The 16,778-nt window shown below is 42.4% G+C and overlaps 1 protein-coding gene across 1 annotated transcript in view; it reads right to left on the bottom strand.

Moving 5' to 3' along the window:
• The window catches only part of LOC145351772 (PDZ and LIM domain protein 4-like), an 85,445-nt gene that overhangs the window by 7,941 nt on the left and 60,726 nt on the right, over positions 1-16,778 (bottom strand). Inside the window, exon 4 of the mRNA XM_080201397.1 lies at positions 3,739-3,920. Coding sequence (XP_080057523.1) covers positions 3,739-3,920 — 182 coding nt within the window. The remainder of the gene's footprint in view (positions 1-3,738; positions 3,921-16,778) is intronic.

Genomic DNA, 16,778 nt, shown 5'->3' with positions numbered 1-16,778 from the left:
TCTCATTCCTTATGCCCCACTCAAGTACTGCACTTTATAGATCATTCTCCTCACTGCCATCTCACTCTTTAAGCCCTGTGCATTTTACTCCTCATAAAAGATGTAAAGTTGCCATAGACCCCGATGATTATAGGCTGCTGTCTGCTTTGAGAGAGAGCGCTGTTAATTTATCTTGAGGATCAACACACCTCAGACGAGTGGCAAGGCCGAGAAGACAGGCAATTATGAATAATCTCATCTGGTACAGGAACTGAACCCATGCTGTCAACGTTGCTCTTCATCACGAACCAGTTGTCCAGCTAACTGAACCAAGTGGAACATTGTAAGCACAAAAGTGCCAGGCAATGATCGTCCCCAACAAAAGGAGATTCTAATCGCCTCTCTTTTGACACTTTAGAAGCACTACCATCACTGGGTTCCCCACTATCATCATCCTGGGGTTACCACTAACCAGAAAGATATGTCACTGTTTCAGTCAGCTATGTGGTGACAAAAACAGCCAAGAGGTGATGAATTTTGTAGCAAGTAACACACCTCCTGACTGCCAAAGCCTTCTCATCAGTTACAAGGCACAAGTTCAGAGTGTAATGGAATACTCTCCAATTCCCTAGATGAGTGCAGCTCCAAGGACACTCAAATCTCAACATCAACCAGTCACTCATTCTTGCAATGTGAAACTCTTGTGTACAAAAGTTATAATTGAATAAATGCATTCCATGAAATGGAGGAGGGAAAGAATTAAATATCAGCCAGTAATTTTCAAATATAGCACTTATGCAGCTCACTTGATCAAAGCAGTGGTAACAAAATCCAATGGGGTCTCGGGTTTGACCTCAGGCTATGCAGAGTTAGTTGTTTTTTGAGAGGGTGGTAAATGTGGTCCTGGTGGAAGAGCTTAGAGGGGGGAGATTTGGCCAGATTTTCCATCCCTTTCACCAACGAGCAATCCTTGCTGAAGTAGATACGCTTCAATGCTGGGTGAAGACAGGACCAGACTAGGGTTTTTAATGTTCCCAGGCTATGAGCAGCCTGCCAACACTCACTGTGTAAACTCACAATGAGAGGTAATGGAGAATTACTGTGGACTCTAACAAGCAAGTCAATTGTTCAGGATGTGATAGAAAGCTGGCAGGAAAAGGATGATTTGTATCAGCAGGGTACCTGTTGTACATGTGATATAGAGCCAAAATCATAAACTTGTATGAACTCACACAGCTATCAGCTTGCCAAACTGTGGCATATAATATTCAAAACCAATTTCTTTGGATTTGTCCATTTGCAGAAAGGACAGAATTATTTCACCTTTAGTCCGAATAATCAAAAAATTTAATCCAGCATCTGTTTGCCATCAATTATCAGGACAAAAAGACATTGGACACATTGTCCTTTCTGCTGAAGAATCAGAGAGCACCACAGGGGAAATAACATTCTAACAAGACACACATCATAAATCCAAGTGAATTTGATTCTCAGAGCACTGTGTTGTACTAAAATGCTGGTATGGTTTTGTAAAGTTAGCTCTTAACATGTGGAACGAGACCTTTGGCAGTTTTGTATTTTATAACAGCTTGGTGGGGGGTGGGAGGAATAAAATAAATGCTTCATTGTTTATTTACTCTCCTCCTGCTGGGATATAGCTCCATGTGGCACCAATCATCCTCCTAAATAGCCTCTTTTCATTTGAGCTGAGATAATCAGTGTCAGAAAGCTATTTTACTGCAATAGATGTAATAGTTTGTCCAGTTCACATACTAATGGCAATCACCAGATTGTGATACCAAAACATATTGCCAGTTTCCCCCCCCCAACTACCTAGCTGATGATCTGTGAGGTCAGTTGTAATATCCTGAGATCAGATAAAATCGGCATATACTGAAGACTGAACATCACACCTGCCTGAGATACATGGCAGCTAGAATTTATTTTCAATGAAAATTTTCAAACTGATTTGGTAGAAGATCTGTCTCACATACCACAAACTCAAAAAATTAATTATCAGGAAAACACAAAGCAAACTGTCTTTCTACTTGCTATGTGGCAGTGGAAATCTGCCAATAGAAATGTTAGAACTCCCATGGCGGTTTAGCTGGAATTCAGCCATACAAGCCTAAGAAAAAAAGGTTCAAATTCCATTCTCATGGAGAGGTGGGCTCAATCTCATTATACATCCCACATTCTTTCTGTATATCTGAAGTTATTTAGGTATCAGCGGTAGCACCAGCAGCATAGTTGCCTCTCAGTGCTAGAGGCCGGGGTTCAATCCTGGCCTTGTCAGTGTGGAGCTTGCATGTTCTCCGCATATCTGTGTGGGTTTCCTCCGGGTGCTCCAGCTTTCTCCCAGAGTCCAAAGATGTGCGGGTTAGGTGGATTGGCCATGCTAAAATTACCCATTAGTGCGCCAAGATGTGTAGATTAGATGGATTAGCCATGGTATGTGTGTGAGGTTACAGAGATACGGTGGTGGAGGGGGCCTGGGTAAGATACTCTTGTAGGGAGTTGGTGTAGACAAGGTGGGCTGAATGGCCTCCTTCTGCACTTCAGAGATTCTATTTCTTTTTCAACTCGCCTTTTATTCTTCTAATTTAAGCTAAAAGTAATTTATTGTTTATAACAAACTTGTGAAAATTAGGTTAAACCATTGGTTTTGATTAATCAAATTGCTTACGTGATTAGTAATTTCTGATAGGATACATCCAGGGTGAAACGGAGATTCCATACAGCTTAGTTAAATTACTGGAGATGAGAGAGAGAAATGAAAAATATTGGAGGGTGGGAGGAGGGAATTCTCCCGTCCCACTGCACGAACTTTTTTTAAGCACAGCTGGCTGGGAGATTCAAGTAGTGCCCGATGCACGGGATCCAGACTGGGCATCACGCCCCGATAGCGTTTCCCAGCATCATTCCAGCTGTGCCACTCCGTGCCAGAAATTGGTGGGGAGCCAAATGAATTATTCAAAACGCTAATGTCAACATAATTTAAATGCTATTCAAGGGCCGGTGACTGAAGTCCCTGGGTTCACTAGTATCTCCCCTGCCACCAGGAGTATTTCACTCCAGTAGGGTTACAATAGCTCCCCACTTTTAGGGAGCTAGTAGCCTGAATGCCACTGGAATGAAGGGGGGGTGGCAAATCAGTGCCCCTGGAACTGCCTAAAGGGCAAAGTGCCAATGCCCAGCAGGTACCTTGGCACTGCCCATCAGGCATGGGGCAGTATCAAGGAGGAGGGGCCTAATACAGATGGAGTCTAATAAGGGGCAGATCAGTGGGGGTGGGGTGGGGGGTCCTGCTGCCACTCTGCACTTTGGGATTGAGCAGAGAGAGAGAGAGAGAGAGAGAGGCCAGCGATTGAGACTGGCTCACGCTTGAGCTGGCCAGTACACGGGAGGCCAGCAGACAGGAGCCAATCTCAGTACTGACAGATTAGTGCATGTGCACTGGCCCACTCAGTGCTATGCTGCCAGACTCCTGGGTGGGAATAGGCCTCACCCCCAATTTTTTCCACACGCTTTATGTTAGTGCACTAGCACACAGTGTGGGAGATTCATTTTGAAGCTTCCACTGAAAAAAGACAGCGTGATTTCCTACAGTTTTCACACAACTTCGACAGCTAGAATTTTTTGGGGAGAATCCCAGTCGTGAGGTTCGAGAGAAAGGCAATCAGAGAACCCCTCCTTCCCACCACATCTACAAAGAGCAGCAGCAAATTTATTTTGCAGCAATCACCAAGACATACTTACTATTGAGGAGAGGTGACGTGAAGTCCACTTAACTGTTTCTGCAAATCTACATTGTCATTGGTATAGAGCGCAGCAGGAGTGTTGTACTGTGTACTTGCTGTCTGTTTGGCGTCAGTCATGTTTGTACCAACCCCAAATGGCATTGGCTTTCTGTTATTTGAATTCCCAATGGGTCTGCAATCCTGTAGCACAAAAAAGGAAAAGTAAAGATTAATCTTGAGCTTCACAAAGCACGTGAATGCATTCCAAGCAAATATGTATCACTGCATGAACAAGTCATTCAATTTTTCCGTAACATTTTTCAGACCAAAGTCCTTAGTTTTTATATGGTTATTACACGTGTTGACTGGATTTTAATCCCCTGTTCCCAATGGAGATAGCCAGGGCAAAGTATTGCTTTCCTCTTTATACCTTCAAGAAAATATTTCAGCCACATAGCACTGACAAGTGTGACAGCAGTACACATCAAATCAAAACTCCCAGAGGAGTCAGACTGCTCAAAACAAATCACATGCTATATCTACAGCTGTCACTCTTTACTTTTACCAGAACTATTCATGCTGCAATGACCTAGAAATTAGTTGGAAAACATTTATAAATTACTTTCACATCTGTTAATAACAGCACACATTTTGAAAAGTGAAAAAAAATGTAACTGATTTGATTTGTAAGGTCAAGTATGTGCCCAATGATGCAGTTGGATTGTGCATTGCCATATCTCTTAAAAATGTGGAAAATTATTGCTCAGCCTGAAGGATGAGTTACGCGGCAAAACAAAAAAAAATTCCCCCCTACTGCTGTGTCTACCATCAGGATTAAATAGGATCCTAACAGTGCAGAAGGAGGCCATTCGGCCCATTGAGTCTGCACCGACCACAATCCCACCCAGGTCCTATCCCCATAACACCATACATTTACCCTAGCTAGTCCCCCTGACACTTAGTGGCAATTTAGTTTGGCCAATCCTCCCAACCTGTATGTCTTTGGACTGTGGTAGGAAACCCAGAGCACCCAGAGGAAGCCCACACAGACACTTGATGTCTTATCCACGACAGAGCATGGACATCAGTGTAGACAACCCCAGCTCTGCTTTTGCACTTCCAATGAGGTATCTAGTGAGGAACAGGAACCCTGATCCTCCAGCTGGCTAGTGAGCGTAATGAGATAATTTACACCCCTGCCGAGATTAACAAATTCATCACACCAGAGGACTTCAAGCAAAGATCATATAGTTCATGATCATGCCCACTGGGCCATCAATTTTTTTAAAAATGTTCTTGACATGGCTTATCTCCAAAGAGTGAGAGGAGCTAGTGTATTTATTTGTCAACATCCATTCAGCAACTGTTTCCCCTTCACCAATTAATCCAGGTTTCCCCACTCCTTTACCTGTGGGCACAGAAAGAAGTCTCAACACCAGGTTAAAGCCCAACAGATTTATATGGAATCACAAGCTTTCAGAGTACTGCTTCTTTATCAGGTAAAGGAACAATGCTCCAAAATGCTCATGATTCCAAATAAACCCTTTGGACTTTAAACTGATGTTGTGAGACTTCTTAACGTGCCCACCCCTGGCGTCTCCAACTTTGCCTGTGCATACACATCATTTTCTAGTTAGTAATCCATCGATTGTCCAGCTCTCTCCAACCCTATCCTGTTCATAGAGATTCAGTTCCTGTTCCCACAACACAATTTTGAACACCCCATTTCCCTTTTTTCACTCTTTCTAGTTGATGTGGTAACTAGTCCCTTCCTATCATTTCAACCAGTCATATTCCCTCCTTGATTAGAACTAATGCTTGACTGGTGTAAACTAATGCCTCGTCTCCAACCTTCTTTTGCTCTTCAGAATGTGAGGGTAGAGATTAACTGCTCGAAGGGAAGACGGGGTGCAATTAATCCCCAGCTCACCTTCTCCATCCCAAATCTATTGGGTCTTGAATTTAAATACGTGGAGTCAATTAATGCATTCTTTAACCCAGAATTTAACAACCAGCGCAAAGGTTTTCCGAGCTATGTGGAATTTACCAGGGACAAGAAAGTGGATTCATTGCCCAGGAAAATAAATAGGCTAAAAACCCTTTAAAGGAGTGAAAACACTTTGCTGCTTCCTTGCTTGAAGGAATTGGTTATTTTCACGAAACATGTGCTTTCACAACTTTACAGGTAATTTCCAACTTGGTCACAAGTACTGAACTATTAACCTTAATTTGTACTACCCTGCTGCCATTCACTGCAGCATGGGACCCGCTGGTGATCTCTACCTCTGGCCCATGATGCGAAACAAGGGGTGCAGCAACATCATCAGGAACACAAGGAACAGCACCAGCTGTTGGCTACGCTGCAGCTGCATAGGGCAACAGAGGACAGTAATAGAGTGCCAGTTTCAAGTAGGTGCTGCAGACAGGTTCAGAAGTGAACCATAACTCCATACCCTTCTCCTTACTTCCTGTAACCACGGTGGTTTCGGAGAAGAGTCATAGAGTCAGAGGTTTACAGCATGGAAGCAGGCCCTTCGGCCCAATTTGTCCATGCTGCCCTAAACCAATCCCAATTGCCAACATTTGGCCCATATCCCTCTCTACCCATTGTACCCATGTAACTATTTAAATGCTTTTTAAAAAGATAAAATTGCACCTGTCTCTACTACTACCTCTGGCAGCTTGTTCCAGGCATTCACCACCCTGTGTGTGAAAAAACTGCCCCTCTGGACACTTTTGTATCTTTCCCCTCTCACCTTAGACCTATGCCCTCTAGTTTTAGACTCCCCTACCTTTGGGAAAAGATATGGACTATCTATCTTGTCTATACCCCTCATTATTTTATAGACCTCTATAAAGACACCTCTCAGCCTCCTACACTCCAAGGAAAAAAGTCCCAGTCTATTCAGCCTCTCCTTATAACTCAATTCATCAAGTCCCGGTAGCATCCTAGTAAATCTTTTCTGCACTCTATAATTTAATATCCTTTCTACAATAGGGTGACCAGAATTGCACATAGCATTCCAACTATGGCCTTACCAATGTTTTGTACAACTTCAGCAAGATGTCCCAACTCCTGTATTCAATGTTCTGACCGATGAAATCAAGCATGCTGAATGCCTTCTACACCACTCTGTCCACCTATGACTCCACTTTCAAGGAGCTATGCTCATGTACCCCTAGATCTTTGTTTTGTAACCTCCCAAATGCCCTATTAACTGAGTAAGTCCTGCCCTGGTTCAATCTACAAAAATACATCACCTTGCATTTGTCTATATTAAACTCCATCTGTCATTCGTCAGCCCACTGGCCCAATTGATCAAGATCCCATTGAAATTGGAGGTAAAACATTCTTCACTGTCCACTATGCCACCAATCTTGGTGTCACCTGCAAACTTACTAACTATGCCCCCTATATTTTCATCCAAATTATTAATATAAATGACAAATAATAGTGGGCCCAGCACTGATCCCCAAGGCACACTGCTGGTTACAGGCCTCCAGTTTGAAAAATAACTCTCTACAACCTCTCTCTGGCTCCTGTCAAAAAGCCAATTTTGTATCATTTAGATACCTCACCTTGGATCCCGTGAGATTTAACTTTATGCAACAACCTACCATGCGGTACCTTGTTAAAGGCTTTGCTAAAGTCCATGTAGACAACATCAACCTCACTGCCCTCATCTAGCTTCTTGGTTATCCCTTCAAAAAAAAGATATTGTGCAGTTCTTAGCTCCAGAAAGTAGCCAATTTAAAAACAGCAACAACCAAAAGTGGTTTAAAGAAGGCCAAGTAAAAATTATTTATTCATACATTCACTCCCAAATACATTTGAATAGTGCACTTTTAAGATGTAAACAAAATAATAGTTTGTAGTTCACATGTTTGGTTCATCGTAGGAATAACTGTTGTTTCAGGCCTGGAAAAGGTGATGTTTCCAGTCCAAAAGGAAAGGTGGGTTCAATAACTGCAGTCATAGATAAGGGATTATTATAGAATCCTGTCAGAGGAATGGATGTTCAGCAGATTGCAAAGTTAGTCACTTGTAGTTTCTTCTTACTAGCAGATTTCTTTACAGCCGGGCTTAGAATAGGAATGAGGGTCAGAGACCTTGCTGATGACTGCACAATGCTCTACACCATTTGTGACTCCTCAGATACCAAAGCAGTCCATGCACAAAAATCTACAAGACATGGACAATATATGACAAGTGATAAATAACATTTGTGCCACACTGGTACTAAGTAATGAGCAGATCCAACCATTGTTCCTTGACATTCAATGACACTACCATCACTGCATCCCTCACTGAATGAGCATCCTGGGGATTACCATTGACCAAAACCGAAGTGGACTAACCACAAAATTATTATGTCTACAAGAGTAGGTCAGAGGTTAGGAATCCAGTGAGTATCTCACTTCCTGATTCTCCAAAGCCTGTCCACAATCTACAAGGCACAAGTCAGAAGTTTGAAGGATTATTCACCCTGAGAAGTGCAGCTCTGACAATAATCAAGAACCTCACCACCATCCAGGACAAAGCAGCCTGCTTGACTGGTATCCTTGTCACAAACATTCACTTCCTCCACCACCGACAAACCGTGGCAGCTGTGTGTACTGACTACAAGATGCACTGCAGGAACTCACCAAGGTTCCTTAGACAGCACCTTCCAAACCCACATCTACTACCCTCTAGAAGAAGAGGAAGGCAGCGGATGCCTCAGAACACCACCACCTCCAAGTCGCTCACCATTCTGACTCGGAAATATATCACATTCCTTCACTGTCACTGGGTCAAGATCTTGGAACTCCCTCCCTCACAACACTGTGGGTGCATCGACACCTCAGGAACTGCAGCGTTTCAAGAACTCAACTGACCAGCACCATCTCAAGGGCCAGTAGGGACGGACAATAAACGCTGGTCTGGCCTGTGATGTCCACATCCCATGAATGAATTTTAAAATTAGAAATGGAAATACAGTTTGAACCAGCACCAGCCATTTTCGAAATTTTTACTTTTTTTTTGCCCTTCAGGGCAATAGGGTTTATATTTAATTTGGCAGAAATCCAATCAGCATCTGCCAATAAAGAACAAATAATAACCATGATCCTTATGGGGAGGCATGCAGCCATTTCATACAATTTTCCCTTCATTTGCTCATGTGTCACAGAATCCACCATCGTACAGACCACAAATGTTACCATGTTGTCATAAAGCATAGGCTTGTTCAGGAAGTTTAAGCACATTTGTTTAAAATTCCTCCGCCCACTTCCAATTTTATGCTTTAAACACATAACAGATGAGATCAGAATTTTAAAAAAAAAGTCAGTGCGATTACTCAGTGATTCCTCTCCAGTGTCAAGAAACAGCTGCTTGCTCTTTCCAAACGCAGCTGATGCATGTTACTATCGAGATGCAGACTGAACCACTTTTGTCAGGGAGTGCAAGGCTGTACGTTAATCTCAGAAATATGCACTGTTTCAGAATGAACCAGTTCCACATCGGAGCACAGCAAGAAAATGAGTCACATCTTCATCGTTCAGATCTGACAACTGGATAAGTCTCTGGAAATTTCGGAAAGTTTCATCATAGATCCAGTAACTGATGACACTGTCCCACCTCTTATTTTCTATAATGAAACCCTCTGTCAGTAATATTTTTATGATGCTTTTAGGAATTACATAACATGTCTTGGACATTTTATTTAAAAATATGCAACATCTGGGTTTTTCCTTACACAGGGGAATTAAGACAAAGACCTAATGCATACTTTCACAAATCTCGATGCGTTACCGTGCAAGGTGATGGAGATTATTTCGCATTAGATTTGAAACATGCAGACATGATAAAATGTTAAGACACCATTTAGCAGCTTCAGTTTAGATTTACAAGGGATCTGTTTGGCCAGTTAAGTTTTACATTAGTTTTCCACATGCATGCGGGGCATGGTTATTGTAAACATTGCAACAGACCCATCTTACAATGCACAAACACTTGAATTAGCAAGTTGATGGACAACAGAATCACCCCAAGTGTCCTTAAGTTTTTCTAACGCGTTGTCAGTGATCCATCAGCGCCTCCTCAGGAGATCGTGAGTGGAAAGTAAATGCGGATTCAGAGAAATACATCTTTTTAAAAATTTCAATGATATGCACATACCTTTTCCAGGATTGCCATGTTCAAGATTGTACTTAGAGTTTGCCACTTCAAGGAGTGTTACTATACAAATATAACCTCTGACATGGAGTGGCAAGATATTGATGTGCACTTGCAATAAGTTCAAGGAGTCTTAGGCCAAACTTTTCACAAGAAACACAGATTGGGGATATATGGTCTAACATCTTCTGTTCAAAATTCATCTATTAGTTTTAAGGGACCTCTCACTTAAACTTTTACTTTATGTATTAGCCGCAAGTGAGGCTTACATTAACACTACAACTAAGTTATTGTGAAATTCCCCTCATGTTCGTAAATTCATTCAAATAAAGATTAGACTCGATGGACTTATTGGGTGTGTCCCTGGTGGTAAATAGAACAAAACTCAGTCTTTATTCCAGTTCCGGGGCTACTCATAGCACTATGCCTTGATCAATGTTGTTAAGGTTTAATTGTGCCTTACTAAAGCTCCTTGTGACTATGAGAACTTCAGCTAGGCTATGGCCAGGTTATCCATGACTTCGGGGAATATTTTGACATGAGATTTGAGCCCTGACCCAAATGGATTTCAGTGGGCAGGCCATATTGCGTGAAGAATTGTGTTAATCCCCACACCACTACCTTGATAGAGGTCGTTCAAGAAAATAGTCTTCGGGAATCATGCACCACATCCATAATAACCACATACTGATTGCCCTGTTGTTCTTCACAGGGGTCCCACACAATCCAAGCACCTTGCCAAAGGGTCTTATAGGGATCATAGGTGTAGGTTGAATTGTAGGTTGTGGTTTCTCCACTACCTGATGGGTATGGCAGGTTTTGCAGAACCACACCACATCTTTGCAGCAACGAGATTAATAAAAAACAATGGCATCTGCTTTCTTGGGTTTTTCATGTACTCAGCTATTGAGATTTCATGGGCAACTCTCAGTATCTCCCAACATATCACTACCTGGTGCATCACTGTCTACCACTCAACTGCAAGTCTGTGAAGGAGGTGTCCACTTTCTCATCAGCATCTTACTTTTAAAATAATAGTCCTTTGCAACTTCCTTCACTTCAGCTTTGGTTTGGGTAGGCTGTTCTAGCATTTTTTAAGCACTGAATCAGCTTGCTGAGCAGCAACCATGGAAGACCAACTCATTACATCATTGATATTCTAATTGCAAAAAAAAACTTCAGGGTCATCTGTCTGCACTGCTGGTTTGGCCTCCTCTAACATTTGCCCATAGACTGAGTCACTATGCAGCCAGGAAAATGAAGGACTTTCTCCTGCAGTTGCTCTAACTCCCTGATCTTGTTCAGCTTCTCACAAACTCAGGGACGCTACCACCTTTGATCCCACTAAGTCACTGCCAAGGAACAAGTTGACAGAGAAGTTGGGAACAATCCCAGAAGCACTGATCTTGAAGTAAGGTCACATTCCTTGTGCACCCAGTAGGAAAGTAGGAGCTTGACTTCTCTCTTGAAGCCCTTTGCCAGCACTTTGGCTAGGATGACACGCTCAGGGAGAAAGGTCATGCCTGTTTGGCCTCGGTATCACTCAGTACGACTATGGACTTACTTGCCACACTCTGGAGAAATGCGGAGGGCTCCCCTTCCAACACAAGATCCTTGCAACTTTGCTAAACTCACTCAGGCAAGGGTAAGGGAGCATTTACAGGATTTTGCTGTTGCAATCAGAGCTACTACCTGGTGTGCTAGGCTCTCTGCCTGACTCACTTTTTTTTCCATACAGGGCTCATGATCCCCAAAAATGGTTCATGCAGAGCTCTGCTGCATTAATATCTGCACAGGAATTGATGCTATGTACCTAGGACAGGAAACGAAAAGGAGTCAGCCATTGAAGAGATCACACCATCGATAAAGCTCTGTTCATTTTTAACCAAAGCCTATCCTGCGTATCACATCTCCAACACCACAACAATTAGGGTGAAAAGGTTTCCTTTGGAATAAAGTTGTATCATCATCACCCAGGATCGGTGCCTGCCTGGCCGTCCTCCCTCTGGTCCTATCTTGACTTTCTCTGAATCCTCCACAATCAGCATCCTGGAGGTTACCACTGACCAGAAGCTGAACTGGACCAGTCACAAGTAATTCGACTACAAGAGCAGGGCAAAGGTTGGGACTTCTATGGCAATTAAATCACATCTCGACTCTCCAATCCTGTCCACCGTTGCAATATGCCATTATGGGTAAGCAGCATATCATCGCTGGAAGAGAAATGTGTCATGTGATCTAGTCTTGGTTTAACTTTTGGTCTATAAGCAGAATGCAGAAAACAGCTCTGCTGCTTTTGCCTTCAAGCTTTGTGCATAAATGAACCCAGTAAGAAGTCTGACAACACCAGGTTTAAGTCCAATCAATTTATTTGATAGTAAACTCTCAAGCTTTCGAGGTTAAACTCTTCGTCAGGTGAATCACCTGACGGAGTTTAACCTCAAGCTTGTGAGTTTACTATCAATAAAATCGGTTGGACTTAAACCTGGTGTTGTCAGACTTCTTGCTGGGTTTACCCCAGTCCAATGCTGGTATCTCCACATCATCAATGAACCCACACGTTTACACAATCCCTTGAGTGATTGGCACTTTTAGATCATTTGGAAACAAAATGACATGGTATACAGTAGTGGTCATTATGTCAGCAAGATTAAGTATAGGTACAACATAATGAAGAGTCTTAGATTGTGATACATGGCATGAGGCTTTCTTTGACATTTTGGCCAGACCGCAATGTGTTTACAGCACTGGAAAGAGATGAAATTACAGTGTGGTGACTGCGTAGAAAAAAGCTTTGAAGACACATACTGCAATAAAGCTCAAGAGCTGGTTAGCAGATGTATTCCTCATTCTGAGATTGTAGCACATTGCCTGTTAGGTCAATGAGTGAGACAGCACTTCGAGAGAACCAGCGTTGGGTTAGTTCAGTTGGAAACAAAGTGAGTGACCGGAGTGTGGGCCGGATTGGTAGTGAGTGAGGAGAATCAAAAACAAAACTGTATAAAAATCTGGCCAGGAAAGGTTGTTATTATAATGGGTGGAGCTACACAAACACAGCAGTGACAGTCATCCCAGATACAAGATCGAAAGGATATTGTCAAAACTTCCACAAATTTCCCTTGTTTGAATTAGGATGCAGCTTATCTACTATCAGAATTCAATAGAGCTATGGTTTCTTGATTCAGGTGCTTTTGAACCACACAAGCAAGCCATAAATTTTGCCTAGCAACTGGGAATGAAGGTTTACAGAGGCTGAATGTGTCAAAATTAGTGAAAGAGCTAAAGAATAACCAAAAGGACCAGCCATACAAATACAACTATCACAGCAGGTCAGAGGTTGGGAATTCTGTACAGAGTAACTCACGACTCCCCAGAGCCTGTTCACCATCTATAATGCACTCATCAGAAGTGTGATGAAATACTCTCAACTTGCGTGGATAAGTGCAACTCCCAACAAGACGTCTGGCACCATCCTGGAGCGAGCAGTCTTCTTGGCTGCCACCCCATCCAACATTCACTCCCTCCACCACTGATGCACAGCGATAGCAGCACGTACAGTATATAACATGGCAGAAACTCACCAAGACTCCTCTTCCAAACCTGTGATCCCTACCACCTTGAAGGACAAGGACAGTAAATGCATGGGAACATCACCACATGCACGATCTCATCCAAGCCACACACCATCCTGACTTGGATCAATTGCCATTCCTTCACTGTTGCTGGGTCAAAATCCTGGAACTCCCTTCCCAACAATACTTGTGGTTTTACCTATACTATATTCACTGCAGCATTTCAAGAAGGCAGCTCATCACCATTTCAAGGAAAATTAGGGACAGACAGTAAATGCTGGCCCAGCCAGTGACATCCACATCCCGTGATAGATTAACAAAAACAAAGTAGAAACAGAAATAAGATTCTTCTCAGTAGAGCCAAATCTCTGAAAAAGGGTCATCCAGACTTGAAACGTTACACAGTTCTCTCCACAGATGCAGTGTTTGAGATATTCCAGCATCTTCTGCTTTTGAACATGCTTCTACTGGCTTGATTCATTATTCAATAAGATCATGGGCAAACCTCAAGATCAATTATACATTCCTGTCTTATTCTTTGATTTTCTTAAGGATAGAGAGATTGAGTCTGTGTTGGATATATTCAGCAATTTAACATCTACAGCCGACATACTGAACTCAAAATGTAAATTGCTCCCCTCTCCACAGATGCTGCCAGACATGCTGGAGTTTGCCGGCATCTTGCAATTATAGTTTATAAATACACATACTTTAAAAAATGTTCTAGTTTCTTTCCTTCTTAATGGCATTCTCCTACTTAAACCATCGGACTGCCTAAACTGAAAAATTCAAGTTATGTTCTTTTAATATAAATAAGATGGAAAATGTTGAAGGCTGGTGTAGTTTAAGCCCAGTGAGTTATTCTACTTCAGAAATGAACAGTTAGAGATTTTTTGCAAAACAAAATCCCTGAAGAAATTAAACCACGATTTTATGGACTGAGCAACACTGTTTTATTTTATTTCTTAAATTTAAGAGCAGCAAACCGGCCATTTGAGGAAATACTTCAAACCTTCCTTTCAATGACATAATTTCTGGCAGTGCTGGGGAGCAACATTCATCAATTCCGTCATATTAAAGCAAAACTCCCATTTCTTCAGGAAAGGGAGGCACTGATTGAATTTATGTTTTTTTCCACAAGTGGTGCATTGACAAATACACTTACAGTAAATGGCGGACACTTCTGATTTGAAATGTTTACATTAAAGGGTTCAAAGTAATTCAGTTTCGCAACAAAAACTATTTTGTTCAAATTTAACAAACAAAACAAGATATTTCGCCTCTCCAGCAGGGGGGTTTTTTCTTTAAAAAAAATACTACCAAGACATATCCCCTCAGAAGTTGGAAATGGTGTGTGGTATTATTTGTTGGACCATTTTCTGTCCAGAGGAGAATTCTCTATCTCTTTCCTGGAAAGATGCATAGGACCTGCATACACATCAGAGTGAGGTGGGGGAACTCACCACTCATGCACTAAATGTACACATCTTTCTTCCGTCCCCCCCACTCCCCCATGCCCTCCGCTGCCTGTATTTCTTTTCCAATGTAAAACTTCCATTTGTCACAGGGAAAAATATTGTTCTGTGGGATCAAAACATGTCACAGTTAAAAGCAATATTTCCCATCGTCCTTTTGGATAGCTGAGTTTGGGCGGCACGGTGGCACAGTGGTTAGCACTGCTGCTTCACAGCTCCAGGGACTTGGATTCGATTCCCGGCTTGGGTCTCTGTCTGTGTGGAGTTTGCACATTCTCCTGGTGTCTGCGTGGGTTTTCTCCGAGTGCTCCGGTTTCCTCCCACAGTCCAAAGATGTGCGGGTTAGGTTGACTGGCCATGCTAAAATTGCCACATGGTGTCCTGAGGTGGGTAGGTTAGAGGGATTAGTGAGTAAATATTTAGGGAAATGGGGAAAGGGCCTGGTTGGGATTGTGGTTGGCGCAGACTCGATGGGCCGATCGCCCTCTTTCTGTACTGTAGGGATTCTATGATTTTAGTTGTTCCTTTCAATGCTGGAGGAGATAAAAAAAAAGGACGAACACTTAAATCACCAAGTCTGAATAGGCTATGGACTAAATGCTGGCAAAACAGAATTAGTATAGATTGGTATTTGATGGTTGGCATACACATGGGCCAAGGGGGCTGCTTCTGTGCTGTATGACTCTTAAGTAGTTAAATGTCAAAGGGTCCAGTAAAATTGACAGGCCAAAGAGAAGGCAACTAGCCAAAGCAAGTGGATGGAATTTGGATGGGTAGTCGGAGGTTGGGGTCAGGATGTGCGTTCGGGTGTTTGGGCAGGGGGGTGGGGAAGTTGGTCTAGTTGTTCACAATAGTTAGCCAGCTTTTTTTTTAATTCTGGGTAACTACTAGTGTAACCAATCAGTATCACTTGTATTTTTGGATGGTGCCCAGTTCAGTGCAATACAATTGCCCAGAGGAAGCTAGCATGCACTTCTGTGCAATTGTCTTACAAACCCTTACAGTTCCAAGCAGGATTCCAAACCGCATCTTTGGGGTGCTTTCCAAATCTGATGCTGGGGAGCTGAGGTTATGGTTTGATTTGTTGTAGGAGACTCATCATTGTGGGCCCAGAAGAGTAAGGAGACTTCATCCACTCTGGAACTGTAGCTCAGATGGGTTCAAATAGCTGAAGTCAGATATCCAGTTGTTGCAGGATTCCTTTGAAGACATGAATGTTCAGCAGGTCATGACAGTCAGCGCTTGGAGGTTTTCAATATTACAATGCTCTTAAAAACAAAACAGATGAACTTGGACTTATGGAATCAGAGTGGAAGATGTTTAAAGCCTTTACAGCTTCCCGATTCTTAAAAAGGCAAAGATGGCACAGCCTTTTCTGCAGCAATCTTTTTTGGTGTATTTTCTGGGTCTGGAGATCATAAACTCATTATCTCCAGCTAGTTTCAGTTACATGATCAATATTGTTATTGCCTAACCAGAATAAGGAGTCCAAACACAATAGGAGATAGATGGTGGTCTTCCACACTTAATTTTATGGATAATTGGTCTCTTCAATTCTCTTTTGGACAGCATTGAGCTAGAGGTCAATTGACTAAATATTGGTAAAATCACAGACAATTGCCTATGTAAAGCCCATTTGTAACATTCATCTTGCTATGTTCATTCAAGGGACAGCCTAGTGGTATCATCGTTAGACTATTAATCCAGAAACCCACTTAATATTCTGGGGACCTGGGTTCGAATCCCACCAGGGCAAATGGTCGAAATTCAATTTAACTTAAGAATCTACCAATGATCGTGAAACCCATCTAGTTTACTTATGTCCACTCTGGAGTCATGTGTGTTCACTCACATA

This window comes from Carcharhinus amblyrhynchos, chromosome 13, assembly GCF_965287045.1.
Source record: "Carcharhinus amblyrhynchos chromosome 13, sCarAmb.v2.hapA, whole genome shotgun sequence".
Classification (NCBI taxonomy): Eukaryota; Metazoa; Chordata; class Chondrichthyes; order Carcharhiniformes; family Carcharhinidae; genus Carcharhinus; species Carcharhinus amblyrhynchos.
The sequence above is the reverse complement of the archived record's forward strand: the minus strand, read 5'-3'. Positions and strand labels throughout refer to the sequence as shown.